Consider the following 21,427-nt stretch of genomic DNA (forward strand, 5'->3'; position numbering starts at 1 on the left):
TTACATTAATTATTCAGAAATCGATGGGTATTTTAATTACTACCGGGTCTGAAACCCAGCTCACTTAAAGTCCTTACTTACACCTACACACACAGCATGCTGTTTACTATGCTCCTTATTCCCGATATTTAAAAAGTCCTAACCGTGGCCCACAATGATCTCTCCCAGTAGAACTGATTGCGTCCTTTGCACTCACAAGCCATTCAAGTATCGAGGAGTATGCAGGCAGAGAGCTACACCAAATAATGCTTCTCATCTCTAACATACCTTTCCGACAAGTATCTCTTTACCAAGACTCATAAAAAGCACTATCTTTACAACTCAAAATAGGCACCCGAGCACTGAACATCTATCTTCTCCTGTCACAATTAACCCTTCACACATCAATCCCGAAACATTAGACCATCTTTAATGGCTTGTAGGCGTACTGTCAACGAAAAAAGTAAAAACTCTGCATAGAAGCGGATAGCTTGAACAAAAATACTGCTTTAGCCAATAACCACGCGCCCTTTTGCAGGTTTATCCTGTCAATTGTTTCGTGTACGTGTCACTCCAACGTGGTGGGCTGGTTTCTGCAATTGATTGGCTAAGTTTTTGTAACAAGTTCGATTGATCTAAGTAGAACCAGTGGTTATTGGCTATTGAGTGGCCAGCCCCTCAAGCAAGCAAGGTTAGCTGGCAAGCGGTAAGAGATAAGCGACCTCTGATTGGCTATCTCTGTTGTCAGTCAGCTTTCCCTGTACAGCGGCAGGGGCAGCACTAGCAGGAAGCTCTTACCCTCCTCAAGCCTATACTGATCCTAGCGCTTCAATGAACGGACAGGGGAGTACGGGGGAACCCGAGGAAATGAGCGACCAGGTGTTTGCGCAGGTAAAACAAGGGCTGAGTTTAGTTACGAAACAGTGCGCACATAAGGAGCACCGTTCTTATTAACTGAGATCGTGTCTCGTTCAACGTGCGTGTGCATACGTACGTCCGAGATGGAGTAGTATTATTTGTGTGCATGTTCACACACTGCTCGCATGCTGTGATAATGTGTGTATGTAAGAATTCTCCTTGTGAGAGTAGGTGACAGTTTGCAGCGCCTACTGTCTTCGTGCGATCTCGTGCTGGAGGTATCCCTGCGTGAAAGTATCCTTGTGTATGGCTGTGCGCTCAGGAGGATATGTGTAAGTGTCCAGATCAGTACAACGCAGTAGGTGCAAGGGCCAGTGCTTAAAACGGGCAAGCACTCAGTACCTGCTCTTATTAATTTGAAAGGGAAAATACCTGCTCCTCTCGGTTGTAAACAGGTATTCTATGATAGTAAGTACCTACACTTCTATATTTCAATTTCAGTCATTTCTGGCAAGTTGTATGTTTTTGCTAACATAGCTCTCAAGTCTGAGTGACACTGGCTTTAGTATAATTGATGACATCAGAGGAAGTAACATCAAATGACTTGTAACCCGATGACTTCACAAAGAGTGATGTCAGAGGCAGTGAAATTACAGGAAGCAAAGTCGCAAGACATAATCTTACAAACGGTGCATTCTTCCGCCGCCTTTTGACTCATTACATTCTCTTCACAAATACTGTCAAAGCTAAATAATAATGGCTTTAGATTTTTATTTGGGGTGGGTGACAACCCACCTCAAAGAATAAGCACAACTCTTATCAGGGTGAACTCTCAAACTCACTAAATAAATTAACCTGAGCTCAGATAGCTGGCGCACAGATCAGACAGGTGTAACTTAGGGCAATATGTACAGTATTTATACAGTACCAAAACAGTAATAAAGTCAAAATGCAAAACAATAAAAATCCCAAACCAAATTAAAACTATGGTTCCCGTTGCCCGGGGCCTAGGCGTGATTTGAAACTGACAACAATGGAGCGCGGGCCAGATACACCAACCAGGTTTGACCTGGTCAAAGATTTTAACTTCTGACTTAGTGTGTTAAGTCTAACCCACCACAGGAGTACACTTCTAATCCACCGCCCCTCAGGACCTCATAGGGGACACCTAGAGACTCACATTGTGTCACGCAGAAGCCAACAGCAGGGTTCAGTCATTGTCCAGTTACCACTGGTCAACTGTGTATTTCCATGAAAAAAAACCGAAAAAACTCTTGTAGCTGTTGTAGCCACACATCAGTCTACTGACCCTTGGAGTCCACTTCTTTGTCTTGGTTTCATGAGGGAGCAAGTATAACCCTTCTGGGCTCCTCTTAGATTGCACCTGAGACCCCCTTAGGTCTCATACAGATGGGCCAGCCCTCTTCTGATCTTAAGCAGGCTCAGAAAATTTTATGAAGAGGGTGTATTAAGGTGACACATTTATGCCTGGCAGTAGCTAGCGGGTGGGAATGACTCCTGAGTACACATTTGCCAATGGGGTAAAAAAATCCTTAGCGAACCTTCCCCACGTTAGGTCTTTTCAAGATTGCAAACTTTTTCAGTCACACGTGTGGACTCTGTAGGATGGGGATGTGTTTGTGTAGGGCTGGATGATGGTAATCCTAGTTTCCTCGTACTTGTTGAAAGCGGAGTGTCTCTGCTGCACATTTCACGCTATCTGGGTCACAGATGATACTCCCCTTTGCCAGGTCTTTAGTATGTTTCATAATAAGCAACAACTGGGTAGACAGTAGTTTTGCCACACTGGGCTACTTCCCACACAAATGTGTAGGAAAAAAACACACTTAACAGGTGACAGATGGTTTGGCTGTTTTTTTTTTTTCCAGATGAGGCTCTACCTCAAAAATGTCTCCAGTTACATGCAGTGAAGGTACACACTGTCCCCCGAGCTTAGCTGCCAGCTTTGTGTGCTCTGTCTACCTGCCTTTGGCAGGATCAAGCCCTCCTTAGCCTGCCACCCCTCCAAGGCAATCCTATTCCACACCACAAGCTCGGATGCATGATCAGCAGTCTATCACGGACTGAACACAATAATGACACAGGTAGTTACATTAAGGTGCGATAACAAGTTGTGTAACTACTTGTGCCATTATTGACACCATCTCACAGAGATATTTGGTTGCAGGCCTATCATTCTCTTTCAGCGCGTGAAAGCACTTCCAATGACAGTCCTGCTTGCAGAGAATTGCCTGCCCAGTGTGTGTTCAGTCCTCCAGTAAATGAGGTGATTGGTGCTCAGGAGATTCAAGCTTGGTAGCAACTGGCCTTGAAAGAGAGAGCTTCCTCTCCTTCTTCTTTTATATCCATCGTGCTGGAGTCTAAATGTAAGGTACATCTGTTGGTTAATACACACATTGCAGAGATCTATGTTTTGTCCGGTGGTGTGGAATTTAATAAAATATCTATGTGTCCATGGGACAGGTTGCTTCATAAATCTACTTGTCCTGTAAAAACTCTACTTGTCCTTTTGGTGCTATGTAGTATGGCGACAAATTATGTCAGCAATCTCATAAAGAGCTCTGCTAATAGCCTCTCTAATTATGCCACAGCTTGTAATATAGTAGGGCTTGAATACTAGCAATTTCTTTTTTTCTGCCACCTTTCCACAGATCTACATACTGGGGCGGGAGGTACCGGTAAGCAATAGTTGCAAGGCTGGGATGCCTTTTTTAGTTTATGCAAACCTATTGTATGTTTTAAGAGTTTTCATTCGCTCTTCTCTAATCATTGCCCCTACTGAGAAAGGTTGGAAATTTACTCCTGACAAGGGTCACAACTAAAACATTTCACATACTTGGGAGAAAAGTGATTGAAGGGAAAGTGAACTTGTAAACGGTCAACAGATTTTCACATGAGCAAATCTACACCTGCATATTTGCCTGTGCTAAAGTACAGTTCCCAGATATTTTCTGTGACTACATTTCCTAGTCTACTTCTGTACATTCTTGTGAATTCATGAAATAGTAAAATCTGCACTGATGCAAAGACATACAAAGGGTACTCTTCTTTGACATTCTTTAAGAACTGGGCCACTAAAGAGGTCTGGTGTTAACCAAGACCTATTGTTTTATTAAAAATATATCTTTGTCCATCAATAGGCTGGCTTCACTATGACTGATCCTATTTGCAGAGCCCGCTCCTACTCATCGCCTGGATACACTCACATGTGACAAGTTCCATGGTCTACAGATTCATGTTACATTACAATACAATAATCACAATCCACTCTTTCACAAGGATCATACTGGCACATAAAGTAGTTTTGTTCAGTGCCAGGAACTACTGTGGCAATGTGTGCTTATTGCGCCCAAAAATATTTTTACTTTTTGCTAATATTTGTTAAAATGGTGAGGGCCCAGCAGCTCCCACAACAATAAAGTGTTACAAAAGCCATGTCAAAACAGACACACATTGACAAAACCAAAAGACTGACCACCAATGTTGGACCTACTTGTCTTTGCCAGTGCTTGTTTATATTCATGTTCCCATAATCTTGTTGAAACTGATTAAACTGACTTTCCATTATGAATATTTTTTGCATGCATCAGCCCATTTTACTAAATGATGCTTCAAAGAAATGGTACCTAAGTTTCACAGAAGTTTAGCAAAATGTGTTTTTCCTAGTTTTATTTTTTTGTGAACATTTTATTTTGAAAGCAAAAAAATATCAATCTTGCTTTCAAGCTTTTGCAGAAATTTGCATTTAATCAGAGAGCATTCTGGGAGCAATGTACTTAGCCTATTATAAACTTTGCAAATGTGTGTACACTTTTTTTTAATTTTTTTTACTAGAACCACTGTCAGTAGTGCAGTTATAGCTTACAACATTTATTTAAAATGCTCACCCTAATAATAAAGGCTTTGCATAAATGAACGTTAGATACTATTTCGAACAGCCTTCACATAAAGGACACATATTATCTCGACTGCGGACAATTCCTTTATCTTCTCTTTAATGTGGTACTGTATACTGGCAGCCAAAGGGTTTGTGCTGCAGGGGGTTAAACCCACTTGTCCCAAGGACAAAATAAACTAGAAAACTTGTTGTCCTTGACCCCCTGGGCTTCGGGCCATAGGAATTTCATACCTCTGATGTCTAATCACACTTTTGACGCATAAAGCAGCACACAGGATTAATGTGCTCGTTAAATCCAGGCTTTGTTTCTCCAGAACAAGCACTGTTAACATATAACACCTACCAGTATGGCTGATGTGTTACTTCTACACCTTGCAACCCTTACTCTCTTATGTTACATTCCTTGTACATTGTTTTGCCCACTTATATGATCCATTGTATGTGTGTGACATAAAGTGTGATGACATTACCCTTTGCCTGGGACGAGTAGCGCTACAAAAGAAACTAAATAACAAAACTTACTTTTTAAATTATTACCTGTGTTATTGCTTATTCTAAGAGATGCATCTGACAATCCTATAGTGCATGTACATCTCACATACAGGGGTTGAACAAAGTTAGAAACCTTCCTCCAAATCGTAGTTTCTCTTAGAGACTTGTGAAATTATAAGCTAAGTGTTTTGTTCCTCCATTTTATTGGCATCTAGGTTTTAAGATCCAGCCAGAGTGAGACACCAACAAAAAAGAAGGCTGATGGCTGTAGGATGCTGGCTCTTTATATGATACATAAAAATTAGATATATCGTTCAAAGGGTTCAGGGGTTCCCTTACTAGTGGACAGGGGCTTGCTCTAGCAGTCCCAAGGCATCTTCTTAGGCGGTAGTGTAGTTGAGCAGCCTTAGGCTTATCAGACCTCTGCAAATACACATCCAATAAACGAGACACATGACTCCAGAAGGACATCCACACCAATTTATCTTTATTTTATAAGTATCTTTATTTATGTTTTGGCACCAGAATCAGTAGAATCAAAGAAGGTTTTGCAAGAAAAATCTTTACAGTTTTGTAGTCAGCAGTGCAATTTCTGAAAAGCTGCAATGTTATCCTATGGAGAGAAAAACAGGTACTGCATTCAGGTATAGTACAGCGACTTACGGGCCCAATCTCCTGGACCTAAGGTAAGTATTGGGCAGGAGTCGAAGACCACACCAACAGGTCACACTGAGCGGCACTGGGGCAGCTAGGTGCAGAGGTATAGTATGGTCTTGGGTGCCAAGTCAGTGAGGATCGGTCCAGTTGAAAAGAGGCTGCAGGTCTGGACGGGAAGTCCAGACAGGAAAAACCAACAGGTGGGGTTGAGTCTTTCTGATGCTCGGGGACGGGGAGACACTGTCTCCTCCATGGAGGAGAGGCGACCGGTGTAGAGGTGGCCTGAAGCGTCAGATTTTCTCCACCTGGAGCACTGTCGGTTGAGGGCCCTGCAAGCAGTGGCTGCAGGTGGCATCGCTGAGTCCACAGTGGGCAAGTTCAAGGTGGACTTTGTCTCTGAAGGGCTGGGGGACCGCGTCAGCACCGTTGGTCCACTGCAGGTTGGGCTAGTTGGCACTGGTGTTTTCCAGTGTTGGGCTTTCTGTGGTCTGGAGTCCTCGCAGTTGTCTTGGGGTGCCTGCGAGATGCAGGGAAGCAGCCCCACTGCTCCACAGCAGTTCCTGGGTCTTTGTTGAAGGCAGGCAGGCCCTCCAGGCTTTTGGAGACACAGCAGCTTGCAGGGCAAGTCAACTTTGGCGCAAATCGGTAGGAACAACAGTCAGGCCGGCAGGACTGGGGCAAAGTCAGATGCTTCTTCCTCAGCTTTGCTTTTGCGGCTCTTGAGTGTTCGTCGTAGGTCAGCAGGAATCGGATTTCATGGTTCCAGGGGCTCCCCTACGTACTGCATTTCTGGGAGTGTAGCATAGTAGCTGTGGGAAGTGGACATAGCCCTGTCCCAGAGTTCCTAAATCTTCCAGCACCAAGATGTCAGATTTCTAAATGTTGTGTCCATATCAGGCAGCTCACCTTAGGGGTGGAACTGACCTGAAGGGAGGACATACCTCTCTGAATACCACAATTCCCACCTGCCCAGGTGCCAATTAGGTCCTGGGGTGGGGGGTCGGCATCTCTCCTGTGAATGAAGCCAGATCTGCATACAAAGGACGGTGAGCTTCTTTGTAGCCCCCTTCCTTGGAATGCAGGTCATCCTTTTAGGTGGAGTGTGTAATCACCTCACCCAGAGCAGGCTTTGTTTATGACCGCCTGCGAGGAAAGGCTCTCACTCTTTTTGGGGGGGGGAGGGGACAGTCTCGTGTCTGGTGGTAGCAGGCTGGCTAAAACTGGTCAGTTCGCTCATGGGTAGATGGTAGAATTTCAAGGGACACCCACAAGGTGCCCTCTGGGTGCATTTATCCATCCATCCATGACATCAAGGAGGGTTTATTAATCCCAGATGTTTGATACCAAACATCCTTATGTTCAGTAAAGCCACCATGTAGCTAGGGAACTCATACTGACCAGTGTCCAGCACGTGTACTTAAAATGACTTCCCTGTTCACTTACTATGTCTGAAAACCGAAAAAAAAAATAGCAGGGCATATCTGCTCTTCACGTGTAATATAATGCACCCTGCCTTAGGGTAGTAAGGCCTGCTGTAGCGGTGACTTACATATAATACACGCAGTGTTAGGAGACGGGGCACTCAGGTTGTGTGCCATGTCGTGTTTTCACTTTTAGCTGCACCAAGACATGCAGCCTGCGATGGCTGTTTGTATGTGCCTGATGAGTGAGTCCCTGAGAGTGGCACAATACATGCTGCAGCCCTTGGGGACCCTCTTTGGTACCCCTGTCCTAGGTACTATGGACACCATTTGCTAGGGACTTATAGGGGGGGCCAAAGGTGTTTCAGGGAGTCTGATATTGCAGAACTGTGCCTGGGGACAACAGAACTTCAGAATTCAGGGGCTGCGCCACTTCTGCCAAATCAGTACTGTCACACCAAAATACCTCACTAGCTCACAGTGCTTTACTTGCCCTCCTAACCTTACAGAGCGACAAGTAAGTGTGGCATCCCAAAAGGCACAACACTCTAGCACCCTCTCTCAGGAAACAGTAGAAAACAGGGCAGTCCTTTTCATATTTTATCTCAGTAATACATATCCATAGTAACATTAAAAAATACACAATGAAAGTATACAATATATTTATTGCAACTAACATAGTCTATTATGAAGCAAATTAGATGTGATTACAATGCTGGCAATAATTTTGAAAATCAGAATAGCAGTTAGTTTTTTTTTTAACATAAATAGTGCCACCTTAATGCAAATCTAGTGGCATAAGCCTACCCTGTAATTGTATGCGCAGGAAGGTTTATTATTATTATTTATGATCTCTGGGATTGGAGAACCCCATTCCTCTGTTTGAGTAGTCAAGTGGTCCTCCTAGGGAAGTGCTAACCCAGTTTACACAGGCTGCATGCTCCGGAGGGCTTCTGTTCCCCAGATGTGTCAGCTCTGCTGGAATCCTCCTCTCTAAAAATAAAACTACGGGACCTAATTTGTAAGGTTAGCTTGAGATGGTGCAGAGCTACTGTGTTATGTCTATAAAAGCCTGAGAACGATTGCTGGATGAACAGAAAACAACACTTGGCACTTGTTGTGCCCATTGAACAGTTGAAGAGTTTACAGACAGAAAGTAGCTGCACAGCAAGTGAAATTACACTGTGTTTCAAAACAATGGCATGAAAGAAAAAATGTGCAATGTACAACAATTCAAAGCAAAGACATTGTGATTTCTAGACTACTAAAAATGAGGCATAACTATAGTGAGTCCATGCACAGGCCTCATGACAAAGGTATTGCTAATTGGGGAACAATTGCACAGTTTTAGGGAAAGAGATCTGACACCGAGGACCTGGTTAGCAGTCACCCACTGCACTTTCAGTCCAAATTGCATTGAATACCAGGCAAAAAGTGGGGGTGACCATGTCAAGAAAGGGCACTTTCCTACGAGGGCCTTTTAGGTGAGGCCGTTGTGTTGGTCACAGCTGGAAGTAAAAATAAGAAATGCCCCCTTTTATTTTACAGGTTGCTGCTCTGAAGGGAAAGCAATCAAGTTGTGAGTGCTGTGAATGAACCATAGTTTTGACAAATTACATTGGTACAAATTTGGCATATTGCAATGACCCTGGCTCAGATCTGGGCAGTAATTGCTGCTTGATCTGACTGGTTCCTCATCAGATCCTACACTGATGAAAGGGAATACATAAATAAGAACAGGGTGAAAAGCTGATGCTGAAGAGGAAAACGATGAAATGAGAGCTATGCAGATGCAGGATTTCACAAAGATGTAGGGTAGAAAAAGATCCCCATGACCCTAGCCCCTCTCCTTGCCCAGGTGGGCATACAAAACTGACTATCGCCCAGATTCAGACTGCATGTATGCAGTTTAAATGGGACCATTATCCCTGTGTGTTCCGCAGAGAGGGCAAGGATAATACTTACATGTAGTGTAAGCCCCTTAATGACCCACTGATAAGCACTATAAAAAACTTATACTGCTTTCAGTATTGAGACTCTCAATCTTGCTCCGTCATAAACACCCACCCACACCCTAAACTCGCGCAGACATCTGGAGGTGAACCGAGTCACACATCTGGAAAAAGCTAATATTCTTGGTTAATGAAGGTTAAAATATAAATGATGGTGAAATGTTAAGAGGGACTCCTTTGCTGGCGTGGATTACCTTAGGGTTTTTAACAGTTAATATTAAGAAGTTGACCATGATTTTGCCTTTACATTTAAGGCTAAGCACCCTCAGAGACCCATTTTAAATTCATTTAAAAGAGACCTGCTCTTCTTAAACCCATGAGTGAGTGATAGGTTTAAAGGGGCTGCACAGCCTAATAAAACTGCACTGGTGTTATGAGAGCGGGGCTGTGCTACTGGTGAAGGGGAATGGAACTGGATGGGGCTAGTGTGATGACAGTGTCATTACACTTTAGAAGGAGTTAGTATTGAGATGTTAGGGTAGGGTATCACCTAGGGCTTTTAGAAAAAGGTATTTTTCCTTTCCACTTCAATAGTCTTGATTTCATTTCTGTCCCAAAAAAACACATCCACTTCTTGCCAGAAGTGGGAGGTTTAGTCTATTCTTTGCTGAAACACAAAGGCAATGGTTTAGGCCCTGTATAACCTTTAGTGTCATAGGAAGTGGTCATGATAAAGGACTTTGGAGTAAAGGGCAGGTGACTCCTCAGAGTAAATGACTCTCCTTTCTGGCTTTTGTACATTGTAACTAAAGGGAATGGGCTTCTGGTCGTAGCTTCCAAGGAAGTGTACTAGAATTAATGGTGGTTTCTTTGTATGGGTATCATTGTATTGTGTTAATCTTGCAAGATCAAATAAATGTACGGTTTTGGAGCCACATTATGTAAACACTTTGAATGTTCCCGCACTTGGACGTCATTAAGATGGGTTATAGTCTGCTTCTGTAGTGTTTGTTCATCAATGCCAGATTCAGATTAGAATTTGTGGTGACCGCAGTGACATGTAATAGTGGGGTCCGATCTGCAATATCAGTAGTTATTTCTAGAATTTGGAAATGATTGCAGAAGTGCATCGATGCCTACAGAATCTCCTCCCAGTATACACACATTGAATACAAATAAGAATTGTGCTTAACATGTTTCCTGAAGGCTGTTTTTGCATAAATTGAGGTTTGCAACTATAGGCTGTTTTTTGCGTTGACAGTGGTCTGCATTGGACTGAATTTAGGCTTGAACATGGACAGCTATGGGTTAGGGACAGGGTTTCAAAATCTGGCAACTCTGTCCTCCTCTAGCCCTACAGCATACCAACTGTATGAGTTGTAGCACGGGACGGTCGGCAGGCTAGCTACGCTGTACCACACAAGGCAGGAAGAATAACAAGTCCCTTCCCTGATCCCCACACATTAACCTGTGGAGGCTTTTGGCTGGCTTGGGGCTGGCTCAGGCACTCCTGGTGGGCTATGCTAGCAATGGTTGACACTGCATGATTGGGCTAATTTAGGTATTTATGCTCTACTACACAGTACCAGCTCTCCATGTGAGTAGGTAAACCCAGGAAAGTGTGTCATGACACTCTTGTCAGGCTCTGAGGGCCAATAATAAACTGGACACTTGTCTGTAGCAGAGATTCAATGCTGATGTGCATGAGAAGCAGCTGCTTCAGTGTGACAGCTTATTCACTGGCTAATTTTTGTGAGACTTGAGATCTCTGGCAACATTGACAGATGATCCAGAGTATGAACATGACTGAGAAATGTATTTAACTATTTACAGAGTGAAAGGTAAGGCTGAGAGAATCATTTAATGAGTGGTCCTGGCCATAGCTGATGGCCTCTCAAGCGTCAGATGAATTACAAGATAAAACCGTGCTTACTTTGCTGTTTACAAATAAACATTTAGTACAAAATAATACAGATAACAAAACCTTTAAGCACAGAATCGTATAAACAAAATAAAGTCTTCAGCTCTGTACTGAAGAGTGGAACTATTGCACCCATTCTTAGATGGGGAATAAAATAATTCTTAAGTGTAGGGGCAAGAAGTGGAAATACTTGTCTGGGAGTTTATTTTAAAAGGGAGATATCAAAGCAGGCACGTTACTTACTGCTAGTAGACCCTTAAGCTCTTACTATCAGAAGATTTGCTGCTAAATAGGATGTTTATTGCTTCACCTAGATCTTATGGGGAAGGCAGGCTAAGTTAAACTGAACATCAATGTTTAAGGCAGACAGTAGGTGGATTTGCGTATGGGTATGATATATTTAGATGTGCTAGCACCTATGACAACGCTGCTGAGTACTACACAGCTTTAAGTAGAAGAACAACATTTTTAGGGAGGATTGTCATCATCAAAGTGGAGGAGCAAAAGATATTGTACTGCGCTGCTCAATGCAGTTGCAGCAAGAAAATGTTCTAAGCATCTTGGGAGAAATAATTCAAAATGAACATACAGTTCTCTCTTACCAACATTTGCTTACATTGTTAGATTAGAAGCTAAATTGAGACATATTTATAAGTCAGGTACAGCCTCAAACAGTGGAATGCTTTTTTTCTGAAATGGAAACCCAAGGCTAAATTTAAGTTGTATTTTTGCCTGACTGAGGAAAAGATAAGCCCAGTCATGCTTACCATCAGCAGATGCTCAGGTGAAGCAACAGGGCCATAAAATCAATAACCACTTCTTCCAATAGACCCTGTGGATGAGAGGCAGTGTGCTCCCTCCTCTCTTGTGTCTCAAAGGGTCACTTGAGCTAATGAGCTGACAAGCTCACCTGGGATGCACCTGTGTGCCTGTGGAGTGGTACTGTGACCTGTGAAGACTTGGGCAGCATACCAGCAACCCTAGATTACTTTTCTCTGCTCTCTACTACTTCTGCTGCCTACTGATGGCTAAACCCAGAAGCCCATGTCTAGAGATAACTGCACTACCTGCACTAAATTTGGTGAAAAACTACAGCAACTTTGAAGTAAGCGCATTGCATTTACCAGGATGCAATGGGATGATATGTGCTGGGATGAGAGGCAGTGTGCTCCCTCTCCCTTTTGTCTACAATGTCCCCTTTTGTCAGTCCTTGGCACTGTCTTTGACCTGGGGTTTCCAATGTGGTAGTCTGGAACTGTAAATTTATTTCCATAGACTAACCAATTGAGGTGCTCAGATGCCAAACTTCATTCTGTGCTTGTAAGTGGTTTAATGTTTAGCCTGGCTGTGATTGGCCTAGGCAGTGATCTTGATGTTCATTTAAGTATCGTTCTGTTTGGCTGAGGGTGGTTCTGGGTCCTACTGGTCTAGCATCCACAATAATTTTAGTACTTAATGGAGGGTCAAAGTAAGTCATAATCCTGCCTTCAGTAACTAGAATTCTGATGATTTAAAAACTAATGAAAATGGTGTTCCTTCTTGATCACTTCCCTAGGGAGGCAAAGTCCTCTGCTTCAGATTAAATTAAAAACTATGCGTATTAGAGCACAATTGTATACAGAAGCATAAATCATGCACACAAAGTTCTATTACGCAGAGCTTCATTAAATATGTTGACATTACATATGCATCTTTCCAGTTATCTTTTTAAAGAATTGCTGGCTCCAACACTACCAGAGAACTTTGAAAAGAAACAGAAAACTCAAATCTTCGTCTGTCCCTAATGAATTTTCGTTAAACAAGAAGAGAAAAAACATGTTATACTTAAGTGCAAAAAGTAACATGTGCAAAGGAGGTGCTCTCCCCAGTAACACAATTGCTGTCCTGATTGTTTACAGACATGTTAGCCTTACTAGGCATTATGTGTAGAACAGGTAGCCCCATCCACACTTTGAGTAATGTCTGCCAGGCATAGGAACTACCAACAAGTACTGAGATATACCAAGTACATTTAAACATTGTAACCAAAAATATAGTGATCGTTTAATTGCTGCACAGTCAAATTCTTTTATTCCAGATTTCAGAAATGTTTTCTTTCAATCGTCCCTAATTCATATTGGATAAGTATGGTGCATGCAAATCAAGCTAACTTGATGATCATATTTAGCCTGTAGTTCCAATACCCTCTGACAAAGGGAAGCAGCCCAACTTAAGCCAACATTGCTGAGTTCCACAAAGAACGTCCACCCACTGCCCTTACTGTATTCCTAAAGAATATAAGGAAAAATAGCATGAACTAAACTACCACCACTATGCTAGATGATTGTAGGCCGGCGCTACTGTACAGGTATGGGGCCAAATAATCTTTGTAGCTATCTTATCTTAGGTTTTTTGGAATTATAAGTTTTTTGTAACTTTCTAGGGGGTGAATCTTTACAAAACCTTGTGGACTATTTTAGCATTAAAACCTCTCTGCAGTCCTATCCTTGTGAGGCTTCCATGATACTGTATTTGTAAAACTTGACTCCAAATATTTGTACTTATGGACTGAATGTAGCTAAAGTTTCCTCTCCCTAAAAGCAGCTACAGTTAATCTGTAGTTCCTAAAGATGTGATAATAAAAGTCGCTTCATTGTTGATTAACAGTCTAGAAACAGAGTAATGCTGGAATAAGGGTTCCAATTGATGATGCAGCCTGACCTCAGTGCTATCAACTATGACTGTATGTATCTTGGTCATTAGCTTGCCATGCTAGTAAATGATGGTAACAATAACAAAGTAGAGGCTCTGGTACTGACACGAGGGAAGCTATTTTATTAGGATAAATTCTCATGTCATTGTATGAACATGTGTCCATTGATTTTAAGTGAGGTCTGTCTGAATTCACACTCGTCTGTATTCAGGATGAGGTTTGGCTACACCAGAGCTCAGTAAACTACAACCACAGTGTCATGTTTTTGTTGAGACATTCCAGACCGAAGCATATCATCATCATCATAATAATTCAAACAGTTTTGGAAACTGTGGATTACTTTAAAAAAAAAAATAATAATCATTAGCTGACAACGCATCAGAACTCGGTCTCTTATGGTGGAAAAGGCTCTTTGAAACGGAACATTTTATGTTCATTCAATTGATGAGCATGGCACTAAGAGGGAACAATATAACCTGCAGCAAAACGTACTTACAGAATGAATGAAACCTATTGGCAAAAAGCCAAAATTTGAGCCCATTTTCTTGAACATGGGGGACAATGTCTTCAGAGGTGAGAAAAAGAAGCCCCATAATTGGCCAGGCACCACTGAAAACGATTGTAATCCATAAGTAATTGTTTTGGTAGCCTTCGTACATGTTGCATGAACTATAAGGCTGGCTAGTGTCCGTTTAGGGGTGTACTACGAGAATTTATACCATACCAAAGCTAGGGTTTGTGCGGAACTGTGTTTGTTTTGAAAATTATAAGACTATGTACCAGTAGCCCATGCAAAGAGCTTAACTCTGGAGAGATGTGATCTTTCTTCTTTATGCCCAAGAACAACCTGACTGCAGCATTGGGACCAGATGTAACCATTAGCTGGGTTTAAATATTGCAACAACTCATCCAGTTCAAAGTAATGATCCTATTTGCTCTACTCCATGTTTGAGAAAAGGTGACTGACATTCATTTGACATATCATGTTTTGTATTGTTGGAGCGAGTGGGTGTGCTTGTAGGGTTGTCAGATTGGGGTGCCTCTTTTGTCCAGTCAGATTTAAATCTAGCTACCTGACAGCCATGTGGGAACAAGGACAATTGTAGATACCCATACTCTGGGTTCTTTGACCAACTCAGATATTCTCAGTTTCAGCATATACCTGTTTTTATTTGTTAAATTGAACGGCCTGAGAGTGCTTTGCCCTAGGCTTTACTTTACTGTCTGTGTGTAGTTCTTCGGCTTGTCAAGTCCTTGGAGCAACTTTGGGAACATGATACTTGAAGAAGGCCAACATAATTGTACTCTAAAAGCTCAAAAGACAACTTGTATCTGCGACTGCATCAGTAACATGGACGTTAAAGGCGCTGTAGTGCCCTTCATCTGAACTTGTAGCACAAAATATCCCCCGCAAGGCAAAGGTTTGCAAGACCCATGTGCATATGTCAAGCTGTTTCAGGGAAATGCTGCTTGTTAATTTGTCAAATTTAGCATCAGTTATCACATTAATGGAGGCCCAGTGACTAGCATAAGGGTGATTTTCTTATCACTGATGTCCAGCAGTGTTCACTTCTGTTGCAATATTTTTGCAGATGGAGTATGTAGGAAAGTGCCACTGTTGGCATGATTACCCCCCGACTTTTTGCCTAGTGTTGATGTCAACTGTGATTGAAAATGTGCTGGGACCCTGTTGTCCAGGCCCCAGCATCAGTGTTCTTTCTCAAAAACTGTACCTTTGTTTCCACAATTGGAACAACTCTGGCACACAGTTAAGTCCCTTGTAAGAGTTACCCATAGTGCCAAGGGTCCTTTTGATTAGGGAAGGTCTCTAAGGGCTACATCATGTATTATACCATCCTAGGGGACCCCTCACCAAGCACATGTACACTGTCTTGCAGCTTGTGTGTGCTGGTAAGGAGAAAAAGACAACGTCTACATGGCAACCCTCTCAGGGTGCCATGCCCACAAACCACTGCCTGTGGCATAGGTAAGTCACCCCTCTAGAAGGCATTACAGCCTTATGGGAGGGTGCACTACACCCCAGGTAAGGGCATAGCTGCAGTGTATAAGTCCATTCTTAGGTATTGTATGTGCAGTGTAGCCATATTGAGTATATTGTCTGGGAACTTGTCATTACAAACTCCACAGCTCCATAATGGCTTCATTGAATACTGGGAAGTTTGGTATCAAACTTCTCAGCACAATAAACTCATATTGATGACAGTGTGTGATTAATTGAAAAATGCACACAAAGGGCATCTTAGAGATGACCCCTGTATGTTAGCCAAACTGCTAGTGTAGGACTGACCAGTCTGTGCCAGCATTCCACTTTCAGACAAGTTTCTGACCACATGGGATGAGTGCCTTTGTGCACTCTGTGGTCAGAAACAAAGCCTGTCCTGGGTGGAGGTGCTTCACACCTCTCCCCTACAGGAATTGTAACTCCTGGCAGTGAGCCTCAAAGGCACAAGCCTCAGATTACAGTGCCCCAGGGCACCCCAGCTAGTGGAGTTGCCAGCCCCCAGGGACAAAGCCCCACTTTTGGCAGCAAGTCTGGTGGGAAAATTAGGGAAAACAGGGAGGAGAGACCACCCCTAAGGTGTCCGGAGCTGAGGTGACCCCCTCCCTGCAGAATCCTGCATCTTGGCTTGGAGAACAGGGACCACTAGGATTAGGTTTTTGCCCCACTCCCCAAAGGGAGTGGGCACAAGGAGGGTGTAGCCACCCTCAGGGACAGTAGCCATTGGCTACTGACCTCTGCCCCCTAAAACGCCCTTAAATCTAGGATTTAAGGGCCTCCGTGAACCCAGTTCACCAGATTCCGGGTGACCTGACAAGAAGAAGAAGGACTGCTTAGCTGAAACACCCATCAGAGAACAAGTAAGAAGACAACTGCTTTGGTCCCAGCCCTAACAGCCTGTCTCCTGCTTCAAAGAACCTGCAAAAGACCAGCTACGCGTCCAACGAGACCAGCGACCACTGCCCAGCTCCAGAGGCTTGCCCTGCATCCAAAAGGACAAAAAGCTCCTGAGCACGGTGGCTCTGTCTGAGAAAAACCAACAACCAAGGTCTCCCACCCAACTCTGGATGCGTGAGTCCTGACCCCTGTGCACCCGACCCCCACGGCCCATGTCCAAGTGGTCCACCCAGCAAGAGAGGGTCCCCAGGCTATTGCGAGCAAGTGCCCACCCTTGGTTGACCTCTCCACCCCACCACAACAACCCCTGCAAAGGAAATCCAGAGGACCCCCTTGACCACGAAGCTCCGGATGAAGATATCCGATGCCTAAAGACACACTGCACACTTAGCCCCCAGGCCTTGGAGAAACCAATCCCAGGTGCAGCTACGTTCAGCAAGTGGCCCTCCTCCCTGTCTGACCAGTGGTCCTAGACTCCCCCCCCCCCCCCCCCCCCCCCCCAGACCTCACCTGCAGCCTCTGAGTGACCCCCAGAGTCTCCTCATAGACCAGCATTGGAAGCCCAACTTCCTGTTTGCACCCGGCCGCTCTTGTGCTGCGGTGTGTGTTTGGTGCCTACTTGTGGCCCCCTCAGTGCTCCTTTAATCCCCCCTGGTCTGCCCTCCGAGCCGCAGGTACTTACCTGTAGGCAGGTCGGATTCTAAGTACCCTGTCTCCATAGGAGCCATGTTAAAATTGCTCATCTTTGATCTCTGCACCTGTCCGGCCCTGTATTGGTGGTGGTGGGTGTTGGGGGTTCACTTGAATCCCCAACCGGTGGACTTCCTAAAACCCGAAGACTAAACTGTTTCTGGAAAGTGTCCATTCTTAAAATAGATAATTGCCAATATTTCAAGAACTGTATTACCTACTGATTTCAAACAAAGTACTGTTGATACCTGTGTGAAATACGACATTTTTAAAGTACTTACCTTCATCTTGAATCTAGTGGTTCCAAAAAGCAATTAAGTAAATATACTTTTTGCTATATAAAAACCATTGGTCTGGAGTTAAGTCATTGAGTGTGTGCCTCTTATATTGTCTTGTGTGTGTGTACAACAAATGCTTTGCACTACCCTCTGATAAGCCTAACTGCTCCACCACGGTACCACAAAAGAGAGCATTAGTATTATCTACTTTAGTCTCTGTTAAGCCCCGGGAATCCATGTACCCTGTGCACACTATATCTCATTTGGATATAGTATATACAGAGCCAGCTTTCTACAGGGTATATTGGGTTGTTTCTCGAAATCATGAGTGTTGAAGACATGAAGGATTCACTTGTGAATTTGCCTTCAGAGGTGACCCCTGAAGCACAATACCTTGATTTGCATATGTGATTATGTAATCCTGTAGAGCGCTTTGGGAAGAGCCTAATAGCTTGTTTTTTGCACACCTTTTTGAAAAGACCTTTCTTCCTCATGCATCTTACTCTAAATTAAGTGATGGATAGCCACCTCAATGAGGGTATCAGTATCCAAACTGATCGCATTTCCACCTCATGTACCCTGGCGAGCAGCCTCTGCTTTTCACATGATCTGTTTCATCTGTCAGAGTTAGAGTTATTATTACATTAACCCAGCTTGAATAACTACTGAATTTGCTGAATGCTCTATTGCGAGTATATCTTGAAGTTGTCTGGGCTTCTGCAACAACTTTTTCTGAATTATGGGAGATTTGCAGCCCACTATGATCCATAACTTTATAAGATCTGACAAATGTAATCTTTTACCTGGGCTTTCAAGTATGTGCTAGAACCATCCATGGATTCCTTATATTTCTGTTACCTCGAATGGAATATGTACCTCTCAAATGCCACATTCTGCTTGGGACTTAAGTATCTCTTGAGGCTGTCTTTGAGGCCCCAGGGTGTCCCTGCTCGATTCGTAAAGCTCAGTAGCAATGTCTTCTTGCATGCCAAGGCTCACACAGTGCAGCATGAGGCTTTTCTTATATTCCGAACCGATACTGTAGCAAGGGAAATATCAAAACATCCCTACACACTCATTTTGTATTTCACACCACAACCCCATTGCAGTTCAGGTTTCATCTTGGGCCAACTATGTTTACAGGATCACTAGATGTTAACAAGCTTCACCTGGCAACTATGCACAAATCTCTGCTTTGGGTCCAAACACCCGTTGTAAACAGGGCCGGTTATGTGCGCCAGTTAGGTGCAGAGGTCAAACAGGAGCCAAAATAACGTGGGTGCCTATGGAGATAGGGGGCACTTCGGTTCCGGTCTGCTTGCAGGTAAGTACCTGCGTTGTCAGATGGCAGACCGGGGGGGGGGGAGGTTTAGAGGAGCACTGGGGCCGAAGTAGGCACCAAACACACACCCTCGGTGCACGGTCGCGGCCGGGTGCAGGGTACAAACAGGGCATCGGGTTCCAAATGGAACTCAATGGGTGGGACCCCAGGGGTCACTTAAGCACTGCAGGCAGGGCACAGTGGGGCTTCTCGGGCAAGCCACTGACTGGATAGGGAGGAGGGCCGCCTGCTGGTCACTGCTGCACAGGTGGTCGGTCTCTCTCGAGTCTTGGGGCTGCAGATGCAGTGCTTCTCCAGGTGTCGGAAATCTTCGCTCTGGGCAGTCGCGGTCAGGGAGGTCCTCTGGATTCCCTCTGCAGGTGTTGTTGTGGAGGGGTTGGAGAGGTCAGCCCAGGGAGGGCACTTGGTCAGAATTGCCTGGGAGTCCTCTCTGGCTGGTTGCGGGCCAGGGGTGTCGGGTTGCAGAGTAGTTTTGGACGTGCTCTTCTGGAGTGAGGTGGGAGTCCCTTTAAAGATGGTTGCTTTATCTTCTTGTTGGACAGGTCCGCTGTCCACAGGAGTTTCATGGTCCTTGGTGATGCAGGCAGTCCCAAGGAGGCTTTACAGGGTTCACTGGTCCTGTAGAACACATCGCTTTTCTTTTGCAGGGTCTTTGAAGCAGGAGACGGGCCGGTAAGCCTGGAGCCGAGTCACTTGTTTTCTCCTTCTCTTCTCTGCGGGGTTTCAGCTCAGCAGTCCTTCTTCTTGTCTTGAGGTCATCAGGAATCTAAATCTCTTGGTTTAGGGAGCCTTTTAATACAAGATTTATGGGTGTTTTTAAGTTTAGAGGGCAGTAGCCAATGGCTACTGGCCCTGAGGGTGGCTACACCCTCCTTGTGCCCACTCCCTTTGGGGAGGGGGGAACATTCCTATCCCTATTGGTCCTAATCCTCCAAAGAAAGATGGGGGATTTCTCCAGGGGGTCACTTCAGCTTAGAGGTTGTCCTGCTGAGGAGGTGACTCCTCCTTGTTTTTCCTCACTATCCCTCTGGACTTGCTGCCAAAAGTCGGGGCTTGTCCGAGGGGGCGGGCATCTCTACTAGCTGGAGTACCCTGGGGCACTGTAACACGAGGCCTGAGCCTTTGAGGCTCACCGCCAGGTGTTACAGTTCCTACAGGAGGAGGTGTGAAGCACCTTCACCCAGGACAGGCTTAGTTTCTGACCACAGAGCGCACAAAGGCACTCATCCCATGTGGTCAGAAACTTGTCTGAAAGTGGAAGGCTGGCATAGACCGGTCAGTCCTACACTACCAGGCTGGCTGACATACAGGGGGCATCTCGAAGATGCCCTTTGTGTTCATTTTCAACAAATCCCACACTGGCATCAGTGTGGGTTTATTGTGCTGAGACGTTTGATACCAAACTTCCCAGTATTTTGTGTAGCGATTATGCTGCTGTGGAGTTCATAATAACGACCTCCCAGACCATACACTCAGTATGGCTACCCTGCACTTAAAATGATTAAGAATTGACTTAGACACTGTAGGGGCATATTGCTCATGCAACTATGCACTCACCTGTGGTATAGTGCACCCTGCCTTAGGGCTGTAAGGCCTGCTACAGGGGTGACCTAGCTATGCCACAGGCAGTGGTTTGTCGACATGGCACTATGAGGAGAGTGCCATGTTGACTTTGTCTTTTCTCCTTACCAGCCCATACAAGCTGCAAGGCAGTGTGCATGTGCTGAGTGAAGGGTCCCCTTAGGGTGGCATAATACATGCTGCAGCACTTAGGGACCTTCCCTGGCCACAGGGCCCTTGGTACCAGGGGTACCTTTTTACGAGGGACTTAACTGTGTGCCAGGGCTGTGCCAATTGGGTAACAAAGGTACAGTTTTTGGGAAAGAACAGTGGTGCTGGGGCCTGGTTAGCAGGGTCCCAGCATACTGCCAATCAAAGCTGGATTCAACACTAGGCAAAAAGTGAGGGGTAACCATGGCAACAGTGGCATTTTCCTACAAAGAGAAAACAAAGTATGCCAACTGAGGCTATGCTGATTTCTCTTCTGTTTGTAGTCTAATTGTAGTTCAGTGAATCTAAAAACCATTGGGTGAAAAAAGCTAACTACAGCACCATGTTGCCTGCAGATGTAAACATTTTTAACAACACAAGAGGTCCAAAACAAGATTGTTAGTTGCAGCTCGAACTACAAGTTTGGGATCTGCAAAGTCTAAATGTTCATCATGTGTATACTATGCTTCTTACTTATTCTGCTTTTATTTCTAGTCAGAAGTCTTTATAAATGTGTTGAACATCTACAGCCAGCTTGC

At 44.3% G+C, this 21,427-nt stretch overlaps 1 protein-coding gene across 1 annotated transcript in view; it reads left to right on the forward strand.

Moving 5' to 3' along the window:
* Positions 1-728: 728 nt before the first annotated feature.
* The window catches only part of LOC138288177 (uncharacterized), a 190,128-nt gene continuing 169,429 nt past the window's right edge, over positions 729-21,427 (forward strand). The window contains exon 1 of the mRNA XM_069229501.1: positions 729-870. Within this exon, the coding sequence (XP_069085602.1) occupies positions 811-870 (60 nt within the window). The 5' untranslated portion in view covers positions 729-810. The remainder of the gene's footprint in view (positions 871-21,427) is intronic.

This window comes from Pleurodeles waltl, chromosome 4_1, assembly GCF_031143425.1.
Source record: "Pleurodeles waltl isolate 20211129_DDA chromosome 4_1, aPleWal1.hap1.20221129, whole genome shotgun sequence".
Classification (NCBI taxonomy): Eukaryota; Metazoa; Chordata; class Amphibia; order Caudata; family Salamandridae; genus Pleurodeles; species Pleurodeles waltl.